We start from the raw sequence: 25288 nt of genomic DNA on the forward strand, positions 1-25288 counted from the left end.
GCTCACAATAGTTTTATTTTAAACACAGTGGGATGTTTAAACTAAAGAATGCACACGAGCTAATGTAGTGAATATTTTTAGAAATAGATGTTAAAATGTTATTTTCAACTGAAGATATCAGAGCATGTTTGTCATGTAAAGCATGAAATCAATTGATATTGAAATATACATTACTTATTCATGTATTCAACATAAAGGTAAGCCTATTTCTCACATGTTCATTGCATTGCTTGTGTGTATCTTTATCTTGAGTTTATGTTAGTTTTTGGAGCATTGGCTCTGATTTTAGCAAGGCGGTATCATATACCCTACTAAATCTAAATTTACCTTATATTGTACCTGTAATGGAGTGAACTTGCTAGCTACCTTATTGTTACCTTATTAATACTATTAATAATGACAATAATACTTTTTTATTTACATATATATACATACATATATACTCCACCCTTTCTATTTTTCTAGTCATCATTCTGTCATATGGGCCACCTGTATTGCCAACCATCACCTACTTTACTTTTGTCCAGCTCAACTATTGTTAATAACTCTTCTCCCACCCCAAATAATCTTGCCTTTTCTATCATATTCTTGCTCCTTTAACCACCAACTCTGGTCTTTCTACAATCATTTTCCCCTCTTTCCTTTTCCTCTCCATTGTTATCTGAGCAAAGGCCCCATACTTACATTCTTGCCAGCTATTCCTATCATTTCTGCTGTCATTACTCCTACTGTTATTCCCCTCCTTGGTCTACACACCTTAGTTTACTAAATATCATCAGCAATTACATTTACTGTATACAAGGCACTCCTCTCTGGTACTGGCACCATGATAGAGCGCACCATTTCATGCTTATTTGAGAACAATCTGTTTGCTGATCTGTGCTATTTGTTAACCAATAACAAATTAACAAATGCACAGTGAACAGCAAAAACCAAAACAAATCAAATTTGATAGATTAAAATAGGAATATATTATTCACCGTTGTGTTTGTCACAGGAGAATTTTGCAATGAATATATATTCTTAAAACACTTAATTCATTTGCAAAAAAGATTCTGAGAAAAGGAGAGATAGTCTCAAGAATCAAAATTCTCCAATGCTGACATACCATTAAGAAAATGATTTATTGTCTGGTGCTTAAGAGGATAGTTGTAGGCAATAAATGAAGAATTTATGTTGTATGGGTATTGATAAACCTGCTTTTGTCTATGTTGCTCATAGATATGCAAATAGCCATTCTGAGTTGTTTCTCAACTCATTTTTCTTTAATTTATTGATGCTTGTCTATGAGAGGCTTGACCCTTCAACCATTTCCCCCGCCCCAGCCATATTTCATCCTCAATCCACATTTCATTCTCAAACACCCATCACTTCTATCACCTGAGATCAGAATAGGCACATACTACATCTCTCTGCTTTCTCAGTTACCTTCACACCCCTCCCACCAGTTATCTTCTTCCTCCACCCCTGCTTACTGACTCCACCAATCACCTTCTTTCTGTGCCTTCTCTCTCCTCCTCCTTATGCTGCTCTCTGCCATCAACTCCTTACTAACCTGCTATTACCCTCAATGTCTTTACATATCTACTGGGCCCCTGAGCCCCCCACCTATATTTCTCTCCATCATTTGCTGCAGTCACTTCATCCCAAGCCTCTATATCACCTCACCACCCTCCAGGTCCCTTGAGGGCATGTCTTGACACATCTCTGCCAATATCTCTCTCTCACTATTGCTCTCTTTATCTTACACTCCAATTCACTTTCCTTTGGTTTTTCAACTCAACATGACACCTATATCTGTCTCCTCTGTACCTTAAATCTCTCAACTGACATTATGTCATATCCCCCCAATACTATACCTCCGCTCCCTGTTGAGGGAGTTTTGTCCTGCAAGGTACTCGGTGAACCTGTCAGTGCTGGTGTCACATAAAAAACAGCCAATACACTCTGTAAATAGGTTGGCATTAAGAAGGACATTCAGCTGTAGAAACCATGCCAGAACAGCCAATGGAACCTGGTGTGATTTCTGGCTAATCAGCTCCTGTCAAACTGTCTAACTTATGCTGGACAGTAAATGATGATGATGATGATATTGCCAAGGTGATAAATGTGTTCTACTCTTTCAGTATATATCTATGTCCCTTGGCTGTTGGAGATAAGGTTGCAGAGTTGCCATACTGATAATGCCTTTTGAAGCAGAAACATGTGTCCACAACTGCCCTCTTATCTCCAGACAATAAGCCTGTCCTTTTTTCCTTAATGGCAAGTCAATGAAATGACCCCAGTACTTACTTTTTTTAAGTCTGGTACTTATTCTATTGGTCTCTTTTGCTGAACTACTAAGTTACAGGGGCCATAAATACACCAAATCTGATCGTCAAGTAGTGGTGGGAGATAAACCCAGACAAAAATACACACACACACATATAGGTGCAGGAGTGGCTGTGTTGCAGGTGGCTTGCTTACTAACAACATGGTTCCGGGTTCAGTCCCTCAGCGTGGCACCTTTGGCAAGTGTTTTCTACTATAGCCGCAGGCCGACCAAAGTCTTGTGAATGGATTTGGTAGACGGAAACGGAAAGAAGCCTGTCGTGTGTATATATATATATATATATATCGTCATCATCATCATCATCGTTTAACGTCCGCTTTCCATGCTAGCATGGGTTGGACGATTTGACTGAGGACTGGTGCAACCGGATGGCTACACCAGGCTCCAATCTAATTTGGCAGAGTTTCTACAGCTTGATGCCTTTCCTAACGCCAACCACTCAGAGAGTGTAGTGGGTGCTTTTACGTGTCACCCGCACGAAAACGGCCACGCTCGAAATGGTGTCTTTTATGTGCCACCCGCACAAGAGCCAGTCCAGGGGCACTGGCAACGATCTCGCTCGAAAACCCTACAAGGCCAGTCAGGCGGTAGTGGCAACGGTCACGCTCAGGATGGTACATCTTATGTGCCACCCGCACAAGAGCCAGTCCAGGAGCACTGGCAACGATCTCACTTGGCTTGCCGGGTCTTCTCACGCACAGCACATTTCCAAAAGTCTCGGTCAGTAGTCATCGCCTCGGTGAGGCCCAATGTTCGAAGATCTTGCCATATATATATACATATATGTGTGTGCATGCATGTGTATATGTTTGTGTGTCTGTGTTTGTCCCCCCACCATCAATTGACAATCGATATTGGTGTGTTTACATCCCCATAACTTAGTTGTTTGGTAAAAGAGACTGATAGACTGCTTGACTAATGGTGGTGCTCCAGCATGGCTGCAGTCAAATGACTGAAACAAATAAGAGTAAAAGAATATATATATATATATATATATATATATATATATATATATATATATATATATATATATGGCCTTCATATATATATTTTATTATTATCCATATCTTCTCAAAATGCATCACTTTAACTCGGTATATCAACCTGTAAAACGGCTGATATCTTGTTTTTAGTGCTATTTTGCTACCTCTGGTAACCATTAACGTATTTAAATTATCGAAAGTTTTAATAACTGAGATAATATTAATATATACATAATCTGATATATATATATATATATACACACTAGCATAGCTAGAGTGTGTGCTGGCCAGGGAGGCCCTTCTGTTTGCCTCCCTTGGACCCCACAAAAACACATATTGCCTACAGCAGACCCAAAATTGGTACCACTTTAAAAGTACCGCCCCCCCCCACCACCACCACCAGCTATGCTAGTGTGTATATCATCATCATCATCGTTTAACGTCCGCTTTCCATGCTAGCATGGGTTGGACGATTTGACTGAGGACTGGTGAAACCGGATGGCAACACCAGGCTCCAGTCTGATTTGGCAGAGTTTCTACAGCTGGATGCCCTTCCTAACGCCAACCACTCAGAGAGTGTAGTGGGTGCTTTTACGTGTCACCCGCACGAAAACGGCCACGCTCGAAATGGTGTCTTTTATGTGCCACCCGCACAAGCCAGTCCAGGGGCACTGGCAACGATCTCGCTCGAAAATCCTACAGGAGCCAGTCAGGCGGTACTGGCAACGGCCACGCTCAAAATGGTGCATCTCATGTGCCACCCGCACAAGAACCAGTCCAGGGGCACTGGCAACGATCTTACTTGGCTTGCCGGGTCTTCTCACGCACAGCCCATTTCCAAAGGTCTCGGTCCGTAGTCATCGCCTCGGTGAGGCCCAAGATCAAATTCCTTCCTACCAACAAACCTGTAAATTTTAGATTATATATATATATATATATATATATATATATATATATATATATATTAGTTTTTGCATTCCATACATCATTCAGTGAAGCACCTGGACACATCATTTATTTATTTATTTATGTGTTTCAGCCAAGTGGCTGCGGTCATGCCGGTGCACCATCATGAGTGATGTTTCCTGGAGTCATTAGTCGTTTGAGTCTTTCAACACCAGACACCTTCACTATGGTGACTTAAACAGTCATGATGATATAACCAGTTGTATTTTCTTTTAAAATTCCATGGACTTACAACACTCCTTATATCTCATATAATTTTCTATACCTGATTTCCCTGAACTGGCTCTTGTGCGGAGTCGTCGTAGGATTTTTGAGCGAGATCGTTGCCAGTGCCCCTGGACTGGCTCTTGTGCGGGGCCGTCGTAGGATTTTCGAGCGAGATCGTTGCTAGTGCCCCTGGACTGGCTCTTGTGCGGGTGGCACATGAAATGCACCATTTTGAGCGTGACCGTTGCCAGTGCCGCCTGACTGGCCTTCGTGGGATTTTCGAGCGAGATCGTTGACAGTGCCCCTGGACTGGCTCTTGTGCGGGTGGCACATGATATGCAACATTTTGAGCGTGGCCGTTGCCAGTACCACCTGACTGGCCTTCATGCCGGTGGCACGTAAAAGCACCCACTACACTCTCTGAGTGGTTGGTGTTAGGAAGGGCATCCAGCTGTAGAAACTCTGCCAAATCAGATTGGAGCCTGGTGTTGCCATCTGGTTTCACCAGTCCTCAGTCAAATCGTCCAACCCATGCTAGCATGGAAAGCGAACGTTAAACGATGATGATGATGATGATGATGATGATTTAGCATGATCATTGATGTAACAATTCCACTGGTTATCGAAACGATTGTAACTGATATATACCATACTAGGAGTGGCTGTGTGGTAAGAAGCTTGCTTGCCAACCACATGGTTCCGTGTTCAGTCCCACTGCATGGCACCTTGGGCAAGTGTCTTTTGCTAAAGCCTTGGACCAATCAAAGAGTTGTGAGTGGATTTGGTAGACGGAAACTGAAAGAAGCCTGTCGTATATATATATATATATATATATATATATATATATATATATATATATATATATATATATGTATGTATGTATGTGTTTGTTGTTTGTGTCTGAGTCTGTCCCCCCACTATTACATGACAACCGATGTTGGTGTGTTTATGTCCTCGTCAGTGGTTTGGCAAAAAGAGACTGATAGAATAAGTACTAGGCTTACAAAGAATAAGTGGTGCTCCAGCATGGCCACAGTCAAATGACTGAAACAAGTAAAAGAATACCTGTATCTTAATTGCTTTGATTATTTTAATTTTATATCCAGCAATTGATATATTATTCTTGTAATGGTTACATTTTATGGCTTTTCAGTTTGTGTATAGTACTTTGGATCTCAGATTTCTGAGATGACTTTTTTTTCTACTCTATAAACCCTGTTAACCGGTATTTTGCTTGGAATGCTGACTGGAGGTATACACCTGGATTATCCAAATCCCCCTTAGATAGATACATGTATATACATGTACATTCGCATGCATGTGTGTGTGTGTGTGTGTATAATATACATAAATACAGATATACATATATGTGAAAATATATACAAATATATATATATATATATATATATATATACACACACACATACATACATATGCATACATACATATGTGTATATATATATATATATATATATATATATATATATATATATATATATATATATATATATACAATATATATATATACAAACGTATGTATATGTGTGTGTGTGTACACTCATACAGTAAATACATACATATATATCTATATATACATATTAGATATTATACACACACACATGTACATGTAGATATACATATGAACATATACATATATACATAGAAACATACGTGTGTGTGTATGTTTGTGTGTGCGCGCGTGCGTGCGTGTGTGTGTTCATGCACAGAACCCCATCTTCCACCTCACATTTTTCATTTACATATAAATTCAAAAGTCCGGTGAACTTCTTTTCATTAGATGTTATGAAAAGAAGGTAATTCGAAAAAAAAAAAAAAAAAATCGGAGAGGCTTCAACGTGTTTAGTTGTCCCCCAGACCTTGACCGTTTTGTGATAAACATCAATTATAGGATCTCGTGTCTTTTGTTTATTATATATTTTTATTTATTTTTGCCTTCCAAAATGGAGGTGGCGAGTTCTTCTTCTGCTGCAAGTACTGTTTCTTCAGCAAAAACATTAATCGGTGAGGTCTTACAACCGCTCTATGTAGTTATTTTCGGTATGGCCATCCTGGCTGTTATTCTCTTCGCTTCTCTGAAGCATCTCAGATACCATCAACAGCCAGAAGTGCATTTGCCGCGGATGAAGAAAAAAGACATGACAATAGCCGAACTGAAGAAATACGATGGAACCGGTGAGGACGGCCGTATATGTATCGCTGTAAACAGAAAAATCTTTGACGTTACCCGAGGAAGGAAGTATTATGGACCCGGTAAGTAGTGTCATTTTATCGATATCAAACATCATTATCGTCATTAAAATTATTCGGGTTCACGACGAACATGTTCTCCACCCGGTTTCAATTTCCAGTTATCTATTTCATTGTACATTGTTATGGTCCTTGATGAAATAAATTGAAAATAAAATAAAATGCACGACTATTACTCAGTCACATTCGGCCCTTCTGTAAATATTAAGTTCAAATACTAACTAAAACAATCGTATTTATATTCACATTAAAAAATTAGCCGAATCTGCAGCCCGGTTTCAATTTCCGGTTGATAACATGTTCGCTTCATTTTAAATACTTCATAATGTTCTTTAATAATAAACAGCATGAACGTCACACATTCCCTTCTTCCTCAACAAATGTGAAACTTGAAGTCTTGTTTACCTATGTAACAAATTTTTCATCTTTTTTCTCGTTTAAAGATGCTTACCTTTGGCAAAATGTAGTTTGTTTATGTTATTATATTATTCAGTTATTGACAATCAAACAGCTTTTGTGCTTTTACATTTCGGTCGGTCACACTTGAGTTTCAAGTATTTATTAAATTAATCTGTCTGATCTTATCACGCGTAAATATCTACAGGGACAAAATCACTCATTTACTTATTTATCTATCTATCTATATAAGACATAGACGTGTCTGTGTGTGTATGTATGTATATGTATATATATATGTGTATGTGTGTGTGTAATATCTGTATGTAAGTGAAAGTACTTTTATATTTGAACATTTACGATGCAGAATTATTTCAAATTAGTGTTAGAAAAAAAAAACAACAACGGGGGAAAATGGCTAAAATAAACAAACATGACATGAAATTTTCACATGGTCTTTCTCTCTTTTTCTTACACACACACACACACACACACACACACACACACACACATTTTATATATATTTATGTACTATTATATAAATTTTTTTCTCGCGATCTTTTGCGCTTAACAGCTTTAATATATCCTTTGTGCATAATTGAATATTATTTATTTATTTATATGTTTATGTATATTGTATATTTTCAGTATATTTACTTACGTTATATATTATGTATTTTGTATATTTTATTATATATTTATATATTATGCATATTTTATGTTGTATTTTTATATATAACGCCACATCTACAAGACCATTATTATTCGAACAGTGAAAGATGACTTATCGTATATCTCTTAAGCTATCTTGCCATCCAAACTACAGCCCCACCCTTTTGGTCCCTTGCCAAAAAGACACCTACCAACTTTGCAGAATTCTTTTCCCTCCACTTTACATCAACGATGGTACTGTGAGTAGTACCCTAGCAGAGAAAGCCTATATCTTTACCGTTCATGTTTCAGTCAATTCCACACTCCATACACTAAGCAAATCTTCTCCAATTTTATTTCCTCCATCCTGCATGCTCATACACCAAACATAAAAGTACTTTCTGTCACTTCTAACCAATAAGGCTTCCAGACCTGACTGCATCACTTCCTCAACCATTCTCCAATCCCTTCCTCTCTACAGGAATTTGTCCTATTCTTTGCAAACATGGTACTATGTGTCTCCTCTCTAAGAAAGATAACCTCTCCCACCCTGCCAACTATTGTCCCTTTTTGCATTCGTTTCTAGCATCTGTAATGTAATGGATATAGCCAATAACAACATCTTCCTACACCTTGAATTTATCTCCTTCAGGAATATCGGTATAGCTCTTGTAAAGATAGATTCACTAGTGACCTACACTCCTCTGTCACCCACCGGTGGGTTCTCTCACCAAGGAATTAAGTGAAAGCCAATGTTGCCACCCTCAGTATCAACAAATCTGTCAATTGCATTGGCACTGGCTTCAGTTTTGTACCTAACTGTCATCTTTCTTTACATCAATGACTTACTTGCTGCCACATCAAACCATATCAACTCTTACACAGATGAGACTACTCTTTAAATCTCTCTAACATTCCCTGATCATGCATTATTGACTTCCAACCTAAACAACACACACAAAACCCACACTGAATCCTTGAACAAAAACCTCCTCAAAAACATCCTCCAATTGGGATATGTCAATCTAGTCTTTTCAACAAGTAGAAAAAAAAGCACAAATGCTACTCATATCAAAAACACACTGTCACATAACATCCACTTGTTCTTAAGCAACATGTGATTTTAGCAGTTAATAATCATTCCAAATGTTGGACTGATCATACGATTGTGGTTTCGATTTCTGGACTGAATGGTGCATTGTGATCTTGAGCATAACACTTCATTTCACATTGCTCTGCAATCACTTTAACATCTGACATGTGGTACGGGAAATGTTGATTTGATGGTGGGAAAGAGTTAATCTGCAGCACAAAAATTTGATCACTATAAGCTAATGGTTCCCAAAGTGGGTGGTATTGCTCCCCTTGGGGGGGGGGGGTTCCAAGGGGGGCATTGAAGAAAAGTGGGGCGATAATAAGGTAGTCGTTTAACGTTTAAAGTCCGCCTTCCATGCTAGCATGGGTTGGACGATTTGACTGGTGAGCCAGATGGCTACACCAGGCTCCAGTCTGATCTGGCAGTGTTTCTACAGCTGGATGTCCTTCCTAACGCCAACCACTCCGAGAGTGTAGTGGGTGCTTTTACGTGTCACCGGCATGAGGGCCAGTCACGCGGTACTGGCAATGGCTACGCTCAAAATGGTGTATTTTACATGTCACCTGCACAGGAGCCAGCCCAGAGGCACTGGCAATGACCTCGCTCGATTCATGTAAAAAGTGGGGTGATAATGGGGTAGCGATTCATGTAAAAACAACAAAATAATGGGTTCATTAGGTTAAGTTTTATTTGCAAAATACAATTGCTTTGAATTTGCTTGAGAAACAGGTCTATGATTGTGATGGTTAGTTGGGATGGGGTCGCTAGGAATGTGGCCTGGGTGTCAAAGGGGCTGGCAGCCCAAAAAGCTTGGGAACCACTATAAACAAATCATCAATGCAAGTTGTTCAGCAAGAGTTGAAGCATTGGTAAAATCATGATGTTCTGTTCATCTGAAGAGCTCCCTTTCTATATCTGCATTGATTTGTAAATGCACAATAGTACTGTGCAATGTGTAGCATGCACATTAGTGCAAACATGTAAAATAATTTAATATACACTGAAATTATAATTACATGATGAAGGTTGTGAAACAGCCATCATCCTATGGACATCAAATGGTTAAATAAATATATTTTATAATCTGTCTGTCTATCTATGTATCTACCTATATATATGTATATATATATATATATATATATATATATATATATATATATATATATATATATATATATTGATAGAAAAGGTAAGACAACAAAAGAAAGAAAGAGACCTCGATATTATGTAAATAGAGGAATTTATCTGTAAATAATATGTAACAATTATTTACAGACATATATATATATTCCAAAATGCAACTACACATGGACTGTTGGTGATTTTTTTCCCCCACCTCCTTTATCTTTTGGACTTTCCTATGTCTCCTGTTTCTGAAGAAGAGCTTTGCTCGAAACATGAAACAACCACTCTTTCTTTCCTTCTCTGAATGTATCATTAATACTTTGCATGTACTACACCCTCAGGTTGACCAAAGCCTTCTGAGTCGATTTGGTATACAGAAACTGAAAAAAGTTTGTTGTATGTATGTGTGGTGTGTGTGTGTGTATGTGTATCTTTGTGCATGTCTTTGTGTCTATGTTTGTCCCTTCCCCCATAAACTAGTGGTTCAGCAAAAGAGATCAGCAGAATAAGTACTAGGTTTAAGAAATAAGCCCTGGGATTGATTTGTTTGACTAAAACCCTTTAAGGCGGTGCTTCAGCATGGCCGCTGTCAAATGACTCAAACAAGTAAAAGAATAAGTACACACACACACACATGTGCGCACACATACACACCACACACAACTGGCTTATGTCAGTTTCTCTCTACCAACTCCATTCACAAGGCTTTCCTTTCATCAGCTTGAGGTTGTAGTAGAATACACTTGTCCCAAAACTATTGCAGAAAATGTCCTAAAGGAAACTTCTTAATCACACAGTTACATGTTCAAGATCCACAAATTACTACCTTGTAGCAGTGCATCTTACACAAAACAGATCATACATTGTGCCTTTCACTTTGAGAGAGATAAGAATGGTAATAACTCTCTGATCTCTTTGCAGTTAAGTCTTACTCTGACTACTTTACTTTCAAAACATATTCTTCTGTCACTGATTAGGTCACCTGCATAATGAAAACTATTTATTATCTCTTTGGAATCCTCCTGGGCATTTGAGAAACTCTATTTCCTTTATATGAACTGCTATACTGAATATCTGTGTATTCTTTCAGAATAACCTGTCAGTCTAAGATACATGAAGGTGCTCCTAAGTTAATTTGCTGATGTCTATCTGATCTGCATTGCATTATATGTGTGTGTGTTTGTAAATATGTGTATGAGACCCAGGAAGACATGGGATGAGGTGGTGAAGCATGACCTTCGAATGTTGGGCCTCACAGAGGTAATGACGAAAGACCAAGACCTCTGGAGATATGCTGTGACTGAGAAGACCCAGCAAATAAAGTGAGTTCACAGCTGTAACCTACACCAGTGTCGCATAACCAGCCCACTCAAAAAGTACCTTGGATCGTAGGGTGACATGCCGTACTTGAGGAAATTGTAGTTGTGGTCCTCATGCTGGTGGCACGTAAAAAGCACCATCTGATCATGGTTGATGTCAACCCCCTCTGGTCCCTGTGCTGGTGGCATGTAAAAAAAGCACCCACTACACTCTCAGAGTGGTTGGCGTTAGCAAGGGCATCCAGCTGTAGAAACACTGCCAGATTAGACTGGAACCTGGTGCAGTCCACTGACTTCCCAAACCCCAGTCGAACCATCCAACCCATGCCAACATGGAAAATGGATGTTAAACGATGATGATGATGATGATGATGATGACGATATGTAAATCTATATGTGTGGCACCTTGGGCAAGTGTCTTCTACTGTAGCCTCAGGCCGACCAAAGCTTTGTGAGTGGATTTGATAGACAGAAACTGTAAGAAGCCTGTCATATAAATATATATATATATATCATTATCATCATTGTTTAACGTCTGCTTTCCATGCTGGCATGGGTTGGACGGTTTGACTGGGGGGCTGGCAAGCTAGAAGGCTGTACCAGGCTCCAATCTGATCTGGCAAAGTTTCTACAGCTGGATGCCCTTCCTAATGCCATCCACTCCGAGAGTGTAGTGGGTGCTTCTTACATGCCACCGGCATGGGTGCCAGTCGGGCAGCTCTGGCAACGACCATGCTTGAATGATGCTTTTTATGTGCCACCAGCATGAGACCAGCCAGCTGGCACTGGCATCAACCACGCTTGAATGGTGCTTTTTACATGGCACAGGTGTCAATCAGGCATTACTGTCATCGGCAATGACAGCGATGTCACTTGCAAAAAAAAACCTAAAGTGCAGTTGGTTTCTGCTTGTTTTGTTTTTAACCTCTGTTGTACCATTGGTTTTGTAGCTGAGTGGTTGGCGTTAGGAAGGGCATCCAGCTGTAGAAACTCTGCCAAATCAGACTGGAGCCTGGTGTTGCCATCCGGTTTCACCAGTCCTCAGTCAAATCGTCCAACCCATGCTAGCATGGAAAGCGGACGTTAAACGATGGTGATGATGATGATGATGATGATTGTACTGATTGGGTTTAGTGATAAATTCATGCCCTGGAATATCTTGGAATTTAGGAACATTTGCATGGACTACACACACACGTGCACACACAAACACACACACACGTGCACACACAAACACACACACACACACACACAAACACACACACACACACACATTTATGTATGTATATATGTATATACAGGATGGCCCAAAAGTAGGTTTACAGTTATCACGTAGGCACTTTAAATTTCTTTTAAAACATTTCATTACGTTTAAATTTCTATCTTATAAACTGAAAAGGGAGCTTGACAAAATTAACTAAATTATCATAGAATAATGGTTTCATATTTTTTTATAATTAAGATCTAAACTGTTAATATATGAATGCGAAAGAGATATATTTCATGATCATGTCATTGATCAGACTATCAGATGTTGTTATACAACACTGGTCACAATGCATGTTGCATTGGTTTTGGCTTTCGAGTTATGTCACCCGGCTAGGTGAGCAGGCCAACATTTACCCTGATCAGAAAGCTAGTCTGTTACAGGGTTACCCATTTATTGGTGAGTGAACTGAGAAATGTGAAATGAAGTGTTTTGCACAGAGTGCAACACACAAACCAATGTATATAAATATTTGTGTGTGTGTGTAAATATATATATGTATAATGGATAAAAGTATGTCAAAAGACATATAAAATATATACAGACAGGTGAGTGTTCACACTGGATCAAATACTTAAAATTCCATGTTAAATGGTGGGAGGCAAATCCAGGCAAACAAAAGTTAGCTATAGGCTATGTTCATACTCTAATATGACAGAGAAGAAGAATGAGAGTTCAAACAATCCTTTACAGCTGTTTCTGGGGGTTTAGTGATCTGTAAGTGCTGAAGTGCAGATTGTGTGTACATATATACATGTAGCAAATTGGTATTAGCTAATAGATATGAAATAACACAAATTTAAATTATAGTGTCACCTACTCTATCACTGGAAGGAAATTAAATTTTAGAGGTCAAAGGTACTCGATATATATATATATAAATATAAAGTCCCCTCATGGTAGAGGGTGAGAGAGTAATAGAATAAAGGATAGAGAGAAGGCTTAAAAGTATGAGTGAGATCAAAATGATATTAAGAGATTGAGGGATATTTATAAAATAAGAAAAGAAGGCAAAAGAATACAAACTGCATAGATGGGAAAGATGAGACAGTATCTATAGCAGTAATATAATGAATGGCTAGTCATTCAAAAGGTAGCAAGGTGCAGAAATGGCTGTGTGGTAAGAAGCTTGCTTCCCAACTACATGATTCTGGGTTCAGTTCCACTGCATGGCACCATGGGCAAGTGTCTTCTACTATAGCCTTGGGCCAACCAAAGCCTTGTGAGTGGATTTGGTAGGTGGAAACTGAAAGAAACCTGTCATATATATATATGTATGTATGTATGTATTTTTGTTCCTCCATGATCGCTTGACAACTGATGCTGGTGTTCTTATGTCCCCATAACTTAGTGGTTCAGCAAAAGATACTGATAGAATAAGTGTCAGGCTTACAAAGAATAAATCCTGGAGTCAATTTCTTCAGCTAAAAAGCAGTGCTCCAATATGGCCACTGTCAAGTGACTGAAACAAGTGAAACAAGAGTAAAAGGTGACCCAGTAGAGGACTCTGAGATAGAGTAAAATATCAAATAAAAATAAAAAACAATTAGGAGGAAAGATAGAAACGGTCGACAGGTCTCCTGCCAAGTGCAAGACTGCCTGAATTTCTAGTTGCAAAAATGTTAAAAATCAGCCAAGTGTGCAAAAGTGTGGCAGCTCCAGTAGAGCTTGAATAATAAAATGTAAATACAGATGATAACTGAAAGATGATCGAGTTAGGAGGGTAAAGTAGTGATTAGAGTATTAATATATATATATAAAATTAACAGGAATGTAATCACATAAATAATCATCTAAATGATGTAAACAAATATAGTTATAAGGTCCAATATCAGATTGTGCTAAGGATAAAGCTGAAGAATTTGGAAGACCTTGCTAAGGCAGGTGGATACAAAAGAAGTAATGGAAGTGAATAATTATTTAACTCATATTGGTATTGGAACATATTGATATTCTTTTACTCTTTTGCTTGTTCCACTCATTTGACGTTGGCCATGCTGGAGTATCATTTTGATATGATGGTAAAATAGAAACATTTAAAAAAGCAATGCTTGCTAAAGGTGACAGCTTCTTTCCGTTGGGTGGAAAGACAGCAGTAATTTCCTCTTAAAATCTCAGAATATTTGCTACTGAAATCACATGGAGTTCAGCCATCTTGATACAGCTCTCCCACTTTAATAATGGACGAAGTAACTAACATTGCAAGTGATATTACTGTTCTTAGGACAGTGTATATCATTAGCCAATGAAGTAGAAGTTTTGCTTTTAGTAGAGGAAAATGAACTAATGTGAGATAGAAATTATATCTTAAAGTTGACAGGAGACCCTATTCAAATTTTAGTTGGACTCTGTCTGTTTCGTATGGTGCATCCACAATCTACATTATGCCACAAGCAATAACCATTTAAAAGGCATTTATCAGGTATTCTAAAGTTGCATTTTTTTTTAGCCTGTATGAAATTACAATTATCATTTTCTTATCATTGTTATCAGTCATGTTGATAATTAAATTAGTATTCATATTACATGAACAAATATTAGCACCCAATATGCTACTTTTATGGTATAACTACTGAAACTACACATATTACCAATGTGAATATAGCTAACAGTACAATCTAAAAGAATGGGCCCAGTAATATCCCTCTTTTCATTGCTCTAATTAATATAACTAATGCAGCTGCTACTCTGTTACTCTTATTACTGTTTCCAGTATTAGTTTTGCTAATATTGTCCCCCATATTATCTTTAATAGTAGTAGTAGTAGTAGTATAAGCACCAGTAGGAATAGTGGGCAAAACAAAAATAGTGAGGGTATATTCTTTTATTCTTTTACTTGTTTCAGTCATTTGACTGCAGCCATGCTGGAGCACCACCTTTAGTCGAGCAAATCGACCCCAGGACTTTTCTTTGTAAGCCTAGTACTTATTCTATCAGTCTCTTTTGCCGAACCACTAAGTTACAGGGACATAAGCACACCACCATCGGTTATCAAGTGAGGTTGGGGGAACAAACACAAACACATAAACACATACACACACACATATACATATATATACCTATATACGATGGGCTTCTTTCAGTTTCCGTCTACCAAATCCACTCACAAGGCTTTGGTCGGCCCAAGGCTATAGTAGAAGACACTTGCCCAAGGAGCCACGCAATGGGACTGAACCCGGAACCATGTGGTTGGTAAGCAAGCTACTTACCACACAGCCACTCCTGTGCCTATCAGAGGAAAGATTCCTACATACATGTATATTATCATAATTTCTACTCTTAAATTTATTACCTGATTTAATGGGGTTACATCATTGATGGTTTATGTTACTAATAATCCACATGCTTTTCCTGACACTAGTATTACAACCTTTGTTTTCCATCTTGCTATCCAGGTTATACTTATTTCCTGAATTAGTCATTATTGTAATTACAATTAATGTTTTTGCTAATCCTATTATCACTGTGAGATCCATAGTTAATTTTCTTTTTCCTCTAATAATAATAATAATAATAATAATTATTATTATTATTATTATTATTATTATTATTATTATTATTATTATTATTATTATTATTATTATTATTAGTAGTAGTAGTAGTAGTAGTAGTAGTAGTAGTAGTAGTAGTAGTAAGTCAGTGACCTGACATAATCATTAGCACAGTGATTAAAATGCTTAGGGGCATTTCATCTGTCTTTACTTTCTGAATTCAAATTCAAAGAGGTTGGCTTTGCTTTTCATCCTTTCAGGGTCGATGAAACAAGTACCAGGTGAGCACTGGGGGTCAGTTGTAATCAGTTAACTCCTTCCTCCTAAATTTCAGTCCGTGTGGCAATATATCACCACCACTACTACTGTCATTATTAATACTGCTATTATTTTAACTACTATTAGTATAGTTGTTACTAGTGATATTATTACAATTACTATCACTATCATGGTTATAACTATGTAAATTGTATGGGCCAAGCTTACATCTAGTGGAGGTGACAATAATGGACACTATGTGAAATGAGGTAGAGTAGGAGAATTTAATAGTTGACATATTAAATATCACTCGATATTTTATATGTCAACTATTAAATTCCCCTCTTTATTACATCCAACATAGTGTCCATAATTGTCATCTCCAATAGACATAGACTCAGCCTGTACAACATATATTATTATAACCATGATAATAATCATAATAATACCTATAGTTAAAATAGTTAAAATAATAATACTGACAACAGTATTGATAATAATGATGATTTCAACTTTTGACACAAGGCCAGCAATTTCAGGGCAAGGTTAAGTTGATTACATCAACCCCAGTACTCATCTGGTGCATATTTTATCAACTCCGAATCTGAACTCAAATAATCATCATCATCATCATCATAATGATAATGATGATGATGATGATGATAAATGAATAAAAGTGCACGATATATTAACATTAAGTATGATAGATAGATGTCAGTATTAGATTAAAATAGCCATCTATGTATTATACTTAATGGAAAATTTACTGTAGTATTTATCCAGAGATAATATTTCTTATTGATGTGCTGTTTAAAAACTGCATACATATTGGAGGGGGGCAAAAATCATCCTATCAGCAACTGTTTCTAGGGTCCCACTTTTGCTTAGATGGATGGGTTTCCTTAAGCATAGCAAATTACCAATCATCCCAATCTGCCATCATCTCTTCCATAAGATTCATCATCTGGAGGTTATTTTGTTGAACTCTACTTTAATTTCAAAATTTATTGAAAAAAACAGAGATGTTGAGAACAAAACAGTTAAACTAATCTGCATATTTGCCTGATATTTAACTAACATACTGACAAATATATTGCTGTATTGTTCCTTCTTTACACTCTCTAATTGGTATTTGTGAATTACTTGATTTGGAATATATGGTGTTGGTTATGTTATTCAAAGAATTGTCTTCATCATTGTCAATATTATCAATTCTTTCTGAATTAATGTCATCATTGTCAGAAGGTGAAACCTGTCTGGTTCGCTGTTTTCTCCTAGCCAGATGTTATTTCAAGTTTCTTCTGTGTTGCTCAATGAAAAGAAATTCCATTGCTTCTGATCCAAGCTACATGACTATTGAAATTATGCCGTGTAAAGGAAATATAGTTCCAAAGAAATGTATGCATACCCATTACAGATTTAAACCACATAAATTTGTTAAATTTGCCCAAGTGTTGGAAAGATAATTCGGGTAATTCCTTACAGAGAGACAGAAACTGATAATGAAATGGAAACTGAATGAGGAGGTAAAACGCAAGGAGCAAGAGATCCATAAAAGAGTATTCCTTAAGCTGCTTGGTTTTTTCAGAAGAATGGCTAGTTGTGCTTGATAAATACATTCTTATCTCATTGGCCGATAGTACTGGGAGACAGAAACCTACAAAGCTATTGGTCAGGCAGTTCTTGATGATAAAAGCTTATTGTGGAGCAAACTTGTGTCAGACACAGCCTACAACAAAATGCAAGTTGTATAAGAAGTAGCACTTTGAGAAGCCTCAGGGTGGCACAAAATGTTAGCTCTATATTATGAAACCAGTAATTACCTTCTGGTTTCACCATACTTAATTTAGAGCTTCTTAATTACTAGTCTTGTGTTAGAGTGCAATTTTCCATGGGGTGGGGACAAGTCTTCTGCATATTGCCAATAAATATGGCCCATTGTCATCTTTTTGCTAAGATGCAATGTCTTCAGGTCAGCTTTCACCATTTCATCCCAAGTCTTCTTTCATTTCCTTCTTCCACGAGTTCCACGAATTTAAAGTATTCAATACTTTTGTATGCAGCGGTCATCCTCTATATACTTCACATGCCCATACCAGCACAGTCTCCTTAGCATAGTTGTATTCTGGCATTCATACACATTAACATTACACATCCATCAGAGCATGTTTGCTTTGCTTCTTTCTAGTCTTTGCAAATCTTCTACATTCAAGGCTTATCTTACTATCATGCAACATTGCAGTTCTAATGCAAAAGCATGTTTCAATTAGAATCTTTGATCAAGTCACAGCTATAGTAAAGGATACTTTGCCAATAGGCTGTGCAGTTGGATCACATGTGAAATCATTGCAAAGTGAGTTCATTAATCACTTAGCTAAATCATTGCAATATAAGGAAATTATTGTTACGCCAATTTTGAATCAATATGAAAGGGGGACACAATTTATAGTGTGAACTTCACTTACACTGGATACAAAAGAGTCTCTTCACAGATTCTTCAAGTACAAGAAATGGCAACCAAATTGCCTCAAATGACATCTTTATTGTCTTAAGAAAAAGAGCATGTTAGTCAATGAGATACTTTTGATTATATCACAGAATCTCACAGAAAAGAAAGACTCAGAGAGGGGAAATGAAAACAGGTCTAGAAACAGGAAAACAACAAATTATTTTCTCTCTCTATCTCTCTCTCTCTCTCTCTCTCTCTCTCTCTCTCTCTCTCTCTCTCTCTCCTCTCCCCCCTCTCTCTCTCCTGACTCAGTATTTTAATTGAAATGAAGTTGCTTTTTTTTTATATTCTCTTATGTATGCTGTTGTTTGGTCCCAAGTTAGACCTGATATGATCAACAATATTTCTAGGGCAACATTGTCTAATATGCTCTTTTTCTTAAGACAATAAAGGTGTTATTTGAGACAATGTGGTTGCTATTTCTACCATTTGGTTGCTATGTCTATCGTTTGGTTGCTATGTCTATCATTTAGTTGCTATGTCTATCATTTTACTATGAATTTTCGTACTCTGAAAACATTAAAACAGATCCTGTTCTGTCAACTTAATCTCTGTCTCAAAAAATACTACTCCACTCATCTAGCAACTTTAACCAAATGTCCATGTCACTGCAATCGTCTCCTTCAAATACAATAATGATCATTTTTTTTTTCTGTTTCATTCTGTCTGTCAAGTTCTTTTATTCAACCCATTTATTTCTCTACATGTTGTCGCTTGTCCCCCACAGAACCAAGTGAACAGGGATTCAGTGCCCCACTGCATGGATGCTGTTGGCTGCTGTCCTTTTCTTAGTCATGAGTCAACCATTACTTTAGTTGTGAAACTGTTTCTAGTTCTGTGCATGATTATGTCCAGGGTTTTCATTGTTTGATAGGCTGGAGGATTATTATTACTTTGGTTGGAAACAGGTGAAGGTTGGCATCAGGAAGGGCCTCCATTCTCCTGTATAGTTTTGTCTGACCCATGCAAGTAGGAAAAAGTAAACATTAAAAAGAAAGATGATGACATGCATACATACACATGCATGCGTGCACACACATTCACACACACACACACACTTTTCTGGGATTGGTCAAGTGATGTAAACACTTCTAATGAGACCTTGATACTGTGTGGAGTGGATTTCCTTGTTGACAGGCAGCTGTTATTAGATAAAGTGCTAAACACTTATAAGTATACAAATTAGCAGCTCCAGAGAACCGGAGCTGCTAGATTTGATGTGTATATAATGGAGTGAGTATTTGTTTTTCTGGGATTAGCCAAGTGATGTAGACACCAAATGAAAACCCACTGAGGGTTGGAAACCAATTAAGGCTGTTCATAATTTTTTCAGTCTACACAGAAATAGGTAAATTTGAAATGTCTGTAGGTTTACACATACATGCACACACACACACACACACACACACACACACACACACACACACACACACTCACACACATATACACCGTTCCTTACAGTACTGGATTAACCATTAAACAAAATAAGCGCATATAAAAAAATCACTTTAAACTTGCTAAAATAATATTCAAGGTGCCTTATCTCTACTAAGTATAGAAGCAGATGTATTACATGAGATTAATTTTCAGGAGCTGATCAAAAACTTCAATTAAAAAAGTGGGAGAAAGCTTAATTTTAAATTCCATATATATGGGGGCACCAAAATATTTTAAGTGCACAGGACCTCTGTGAGTCTTAATCCAGCTCTGATTATTTATATAAGGATAAAATTCCTTTACACTTTTATTCCTAAATCATAGAACTTCATTGTTTATCCATAATACATGAGGCAAGAGGGCCTTGACACAGTTATTCAAACAACTTGGAATAGCTGCCAAATCTACTCCTTCAGATGGCACCTACTACTTTCAAAAAGAGCATGTTTGGGAAAGAGTCATCTGGGCTACTGGGCTACTGTGCCACACTTGAAAACAAAGTGGAATGATCATGGCTGGAATGTCTTTTATCATCAGTCTGCTTGATCAGGGAAGTATGTGTGCTAAAAAACAACTTTAGATATTCTATTATCACTGTTTTCTTTCATGTTTCCTTTAGAAGCTCATATCATTAACAAGAAGTTGTATTTAATGTATGAGATTTTTGACAGGAATCTTAATCTTTGAGCTTTTTAAATGTTCCAGCATATGTTTTAACCCCTTTGCTACCATATTCCTGTTGAAACGAACTGTCTATATTTCAATTAATTTTGAAAATAATGAAGAATCTAGTAAAATAACTGTAATTATTAAACTGGTATTTATGATATAAATGACATGAAATTTTGAAGGAAGATTTTAATACAGATCAATGTAAACAAGAAATTTGAATCATAGAACCAAGAGCAGTCTTGGGCTATCTTGGATGGATTGGTATCAAAAGGTTTAAAGACTGCATACCAGAAAGCAAATATCTATATCTCAATTGACAACCTCCAGTCTACAGAACAAAGTATCATCAAATAGAAACTTCAAGACCAAAATCCAAGGCCTCTGCCAGGGATGTAGCCAGCCCACTTATGCATACCATTCCTTCATTGGATACTAAACTCCGCTTGCAAAGACTTGTTGAGGCAAGTGAAATTGAAATTGAACTAAATTTGACGACTGGCACCCTTGCCAACGTTTCCTTCATTGGACACTAAACTCGGCTTGCGAAGACCTGTTGGGGCAAGCGAAAGCAAAATTGTGATGGCACCTGTACCAGTGGAGGACTAAGAGCATCGTCTGAACCTGATCGTTGCCAGAACAGCTGTCTGGCTTCCGTGCCGGTGGTACGTAAATAGCACCATTTGAGTGTGGCCTTTGCCAGTACTGCCAGACTGGCCTTCGTGCCGGTGGCATGTAAAAGCACCCACTACACTCTCTGAGTGGTTGGCGTTAGGAAGGACATCCAGCTGTAGAAACTCTGCCAAATCAGATTGGAGCCTGGTGTAGCCATCTGGTTCACCAGTCCTCAGTCAAATTGTCCAACCCATGCTAGCATGGAAAGCGGATGTTAAACGATGATGATGATGATGATGATGATTATCCTGTATTATTATTCTGCATTAGCTTTCTTTTATTACTAGGCATCATCTGAATGTAACCTACATTTGTCTTCATTATACTTTGTAGTTTCTATGGCTTTTCAAATCATATTTTCATTATTGCCTTACAAATTGCCCACTTTCTTACCTTTACTCTTTTACTTGTTTCAGTCATTTGACTGTGGCCATGCTGGAGCACCGCCTTTAGTCGAGCACAGTTGACAAGCGATGTTGGGGGAACAAACACAGACACAAACACATATACACACACATACATATATATATATATATATACATATATACGACGGGCTTCTTTCAGTTTCTATCTACCAAATCCACTCACAAGGCTTTGGTCGGCCCGAGGCTATAGTAGAAGACACTTGGCCAAGGTGCCATGCAGTGCGAATGAACCCAGAACTATGTAGTTGGTAAGCAAGCTACTTACCACGCAGCCACTCCTATGCCTTTGTCTGATAGCAAGCTCTCTTTAAGCTACCAACCTTTTAACCTCTTGTAATGAATCTTAAGTCTATTTTCACTCTCAATTGCAGTGCATGTAGATCAGTGGTTCTCAACTGGGGTCCACATAGCCCTTAGGAGTCCATATAGCCCTTTGGGCTCAATATAGCCCTTTGGGCTCAATATAGCCCTTTGGGCTCAATATAGCCCTTTGGGCTCAATATAGCCCTTAAGGATCTACATAAGATTTTGTTGTTAAAGTTTATGTGCAATAAATTGGTTTTACTTTCACAATGCCCAAAATATTTTAACAAATTTTTTATACAATTCCTAATAATATTTAAGTTCAAAAATTTTATAATTTTTTTAAACATTGAAGATACACCTGATCAAAATAGGAGTCAAAGCAGTTCACAGGCAAAAAAAAATGGTTGAGAACCACTGATGAAGACAAAGAACTTCTTAGTAAACCCTTTAATATATTTTTTTTTAATTCTTAATCTATTTTATTTTTTAAAAAATGGTATTTAGCCTGGAGTTAAAAAGAAATTACTAAAAACAACTGCAAAAAAATTTCTTTGCAGTTGTTTTATCAGAAATTATCTTTTATAATTAACCACGTCTTAAACACATGTATATATTTCATAAAAGTTTAGATATTGTCCCTGAATTCTTTTAGTTATTTATTAATTTTCAGGTGGTCCATATTCTGTATTCGCTGGTCGTGATGCTTCCAGAGCATTGGCATGTTTCTCTGTGTCTGCTATCAAAGATGGCTATGATGATCTCAGTGACTTAACATCTAGTCAAATGAACCAAATACATGAGTGGGAAATGCAATTGACTGGTAATGGTTTTCAATTAATTTATTCATTTTTATTTTACTGAGTTTCTATAAGACTACTTTGTTTTTTTTTTTTGGTTTTTTTTTAAAACCACTTTTAATAGACTGGTTTCAGTCATTGGACTGTGGCCATGCCGGGGCAACACCTACAAATCATTCCCCATACTTTTTTTGTTTTAGAGTCTGGTACTTATTCTACCTCTATTTGTTTCTTTTGCTGAATAACTAAATCACAGGGACATAACCAAACCAACACCAGTTGACAGTCATTGGGTGGTAACGGATGGACACATGCACCCTCCCACACACACTTATATATGATGAGCTTCTATACACTCTCTATGTGCCAAATTCATTCACAAGGCATTGGTCAGTCAGGGACTAGACACTTGTCCAGGATTGAACCCCAAATCATGTGGTTGTAAAGCAAGATTCTTAACCACAAAGTCATATCTGCGCATAGATAGAACATCATGTCAGTTGCTTAGTTTTCAAGTGAGAAAGAAATATAAGTTGCAATGTTGAAAAGCAGTTCTTCGTTTCTCCATCCTCAGGTAGTTGTTCTTTTTTGCTCAGTAATCAAACATGGATTACCTTATATTCAATTGAACATTAGATTACGTATGGAAGTTTCAAATTAGAAAATAACAAAATTATGATTCAGTTGTCTTATTTTTATATTAAATTATCATAGGTAAAAATTAAGCAAAATTAACTTATTTTATCTTTTACTTGCTTCAGTCACTGGACTATGACCATGCTGTAGCATAACAGTCGAACAAATCAACCTTTGTACTTATGCTTTTAAGCTTGGTAACTTATTCTATTGGTCTCTTTTGCTGAACTACTCAGTTATGGTGATGTAAATACATAAACACCTGTTGTCACATACATATATATAATGGGCTTCTTTCAGTTTCTATCTTCCAAATCAACTCACAAGGCTTTGGTTAGCCTGAGGTTGTAATAGAAGGCACTTGCCCAAGGTGCCATGTAGTGGGTTCTGAACCTGGAACCATGTGACTGGGAAGCAAACTTCTTACCACACAGCCACACCATGCTTGTGCCTATAAAATGTGAGATGCTTATAGCACCTAGGTTTCCCAAGTGGTCACCCATCTGAGTAGTAACTAGGCTTGACATTGCTTAACTTTGGTGATCAGGCAAGAACTGGTGCATTCAATATAACGTAACTTTAAGCTTCAACATGATATGGCCATCAATATAAAAATTCTTTTTAAGAAAAAGTCACATTAATGAATTCAAAGAATTTCTCTAATTAATATGCAAATATTATCTACAATAATTCTTTTTTGGAACTGTGGATCTCAAAGCAAAAAAAAGCTATAAATAATAGCATGTAAATTTTGGGTTAGAAAAAACTCATTTGGATAGAAAAAAACCAAAGGCTGTCCATTGGACATGATTCCACACATCTAGACATGACAAAGTTTCTACAAGAGTTGAAAGTTTTTGTTCCAGGGCAGCCTTTGACTCTTTCTATCCAAAAGAGTGTTTCAATCCAATAGTCCAAAAATTATTTCAAATTTGCTTAAGTTTATAAATTCTTAATATTTACAATATTTTTTAAGAATTACAATTATACAAGGGGGTGCTGAAAAGTTCCTGGCTTTAGGTAAGAGAAAATGCAGGAAGATCAATTAATTGGGATTTTATATCTCCCCCTTTCAGATTCACACACTTATAGTAACGATCCTTCAGGCTTTCTAAGCCCTGTAAAAGAACTCAAGGTTGGGCCTTCAACCAGACATTTTGCAATACCCTTAAAGCCAGGAACTTTTCAGCACTCTCTTGTAATATTTTGATTGATTTAATTAAAACAGTGATTGATTTATATAATTAGTTTATATATTTTATTAATAAATTTGGAAGTTTTCTTTCTATTATGCAGAAATTTAAGCATCTGCTAAATTTAAATTTTTAATTTTTTTAAATTTTTGTAGATGAATATACATTAGTCGGTAGATTATTACAGCCTGGACAACAACCAATAGACTACACCGATTCCGAAGACGAAACTCATGATGATGACAAGTTAAAAGATACTTAACCACTTTCAGCATTTAAACG

General features: G+C 37.1%; 2 protein-coding genes across 3 annotated transcripts in view; one reads left to right on the forward strand and one right to left on the reverse strand.

Moving 5' to 3' along the window:
* LOC106869947 (glutaredoxin domain-containing cysteine-rich protein CG31559) overlaps window positions 1–25288 on the reverse strand; it is a 113614-nt gene that overhangs the window by 42051 nt on the left and 46275 nt on the right. The gene's annotated exons all lie outside the window — the stretch shown is intronic.
* LOC106869948 (membrane-associated progesterone receptor component 2) overlaps window positions 6047–25288 on the forward strand; it is a 20196-nt gene continuing 954 nt past the window's right edge. The window contains exons 1-3 of the mRNA XM_014915892.3: window positions 6047–6759; window positions 23051–23200; window positions 25162–25288. The exon at window positions 25162–25288 is cut by the window's right edge and continues 954 nt beyond it. Of these exons, the coding sequence (XP_014771378.1) occupies window positions 6450–6759; window positions 23051–23200; window positions 25162–25268 (567 nt within the window). The 5' untranslated portion in view covers window positions 6047–6449 and the 3' untranslated portion in view covers window positions 25269–25288. The remainder of the gene's footprint in view (window positions 6760–23050; window positions 23201–25161) is intronic.

Source organism: Octopus bimaculoides, chromosome Z (assembly GCF_046866305.1).
Source record: "Octopus bimaculoides isolate indiv1 chromosome Z, ASM4686630v1, whole genome shotgun sequence".
Classification (NCBI taxonomy): Eukaryota; Metazoa; Mollusca; class Cephalopoda; order Octopoda; family Octopodidae; genus Octopus; species Octopus bimaculoides.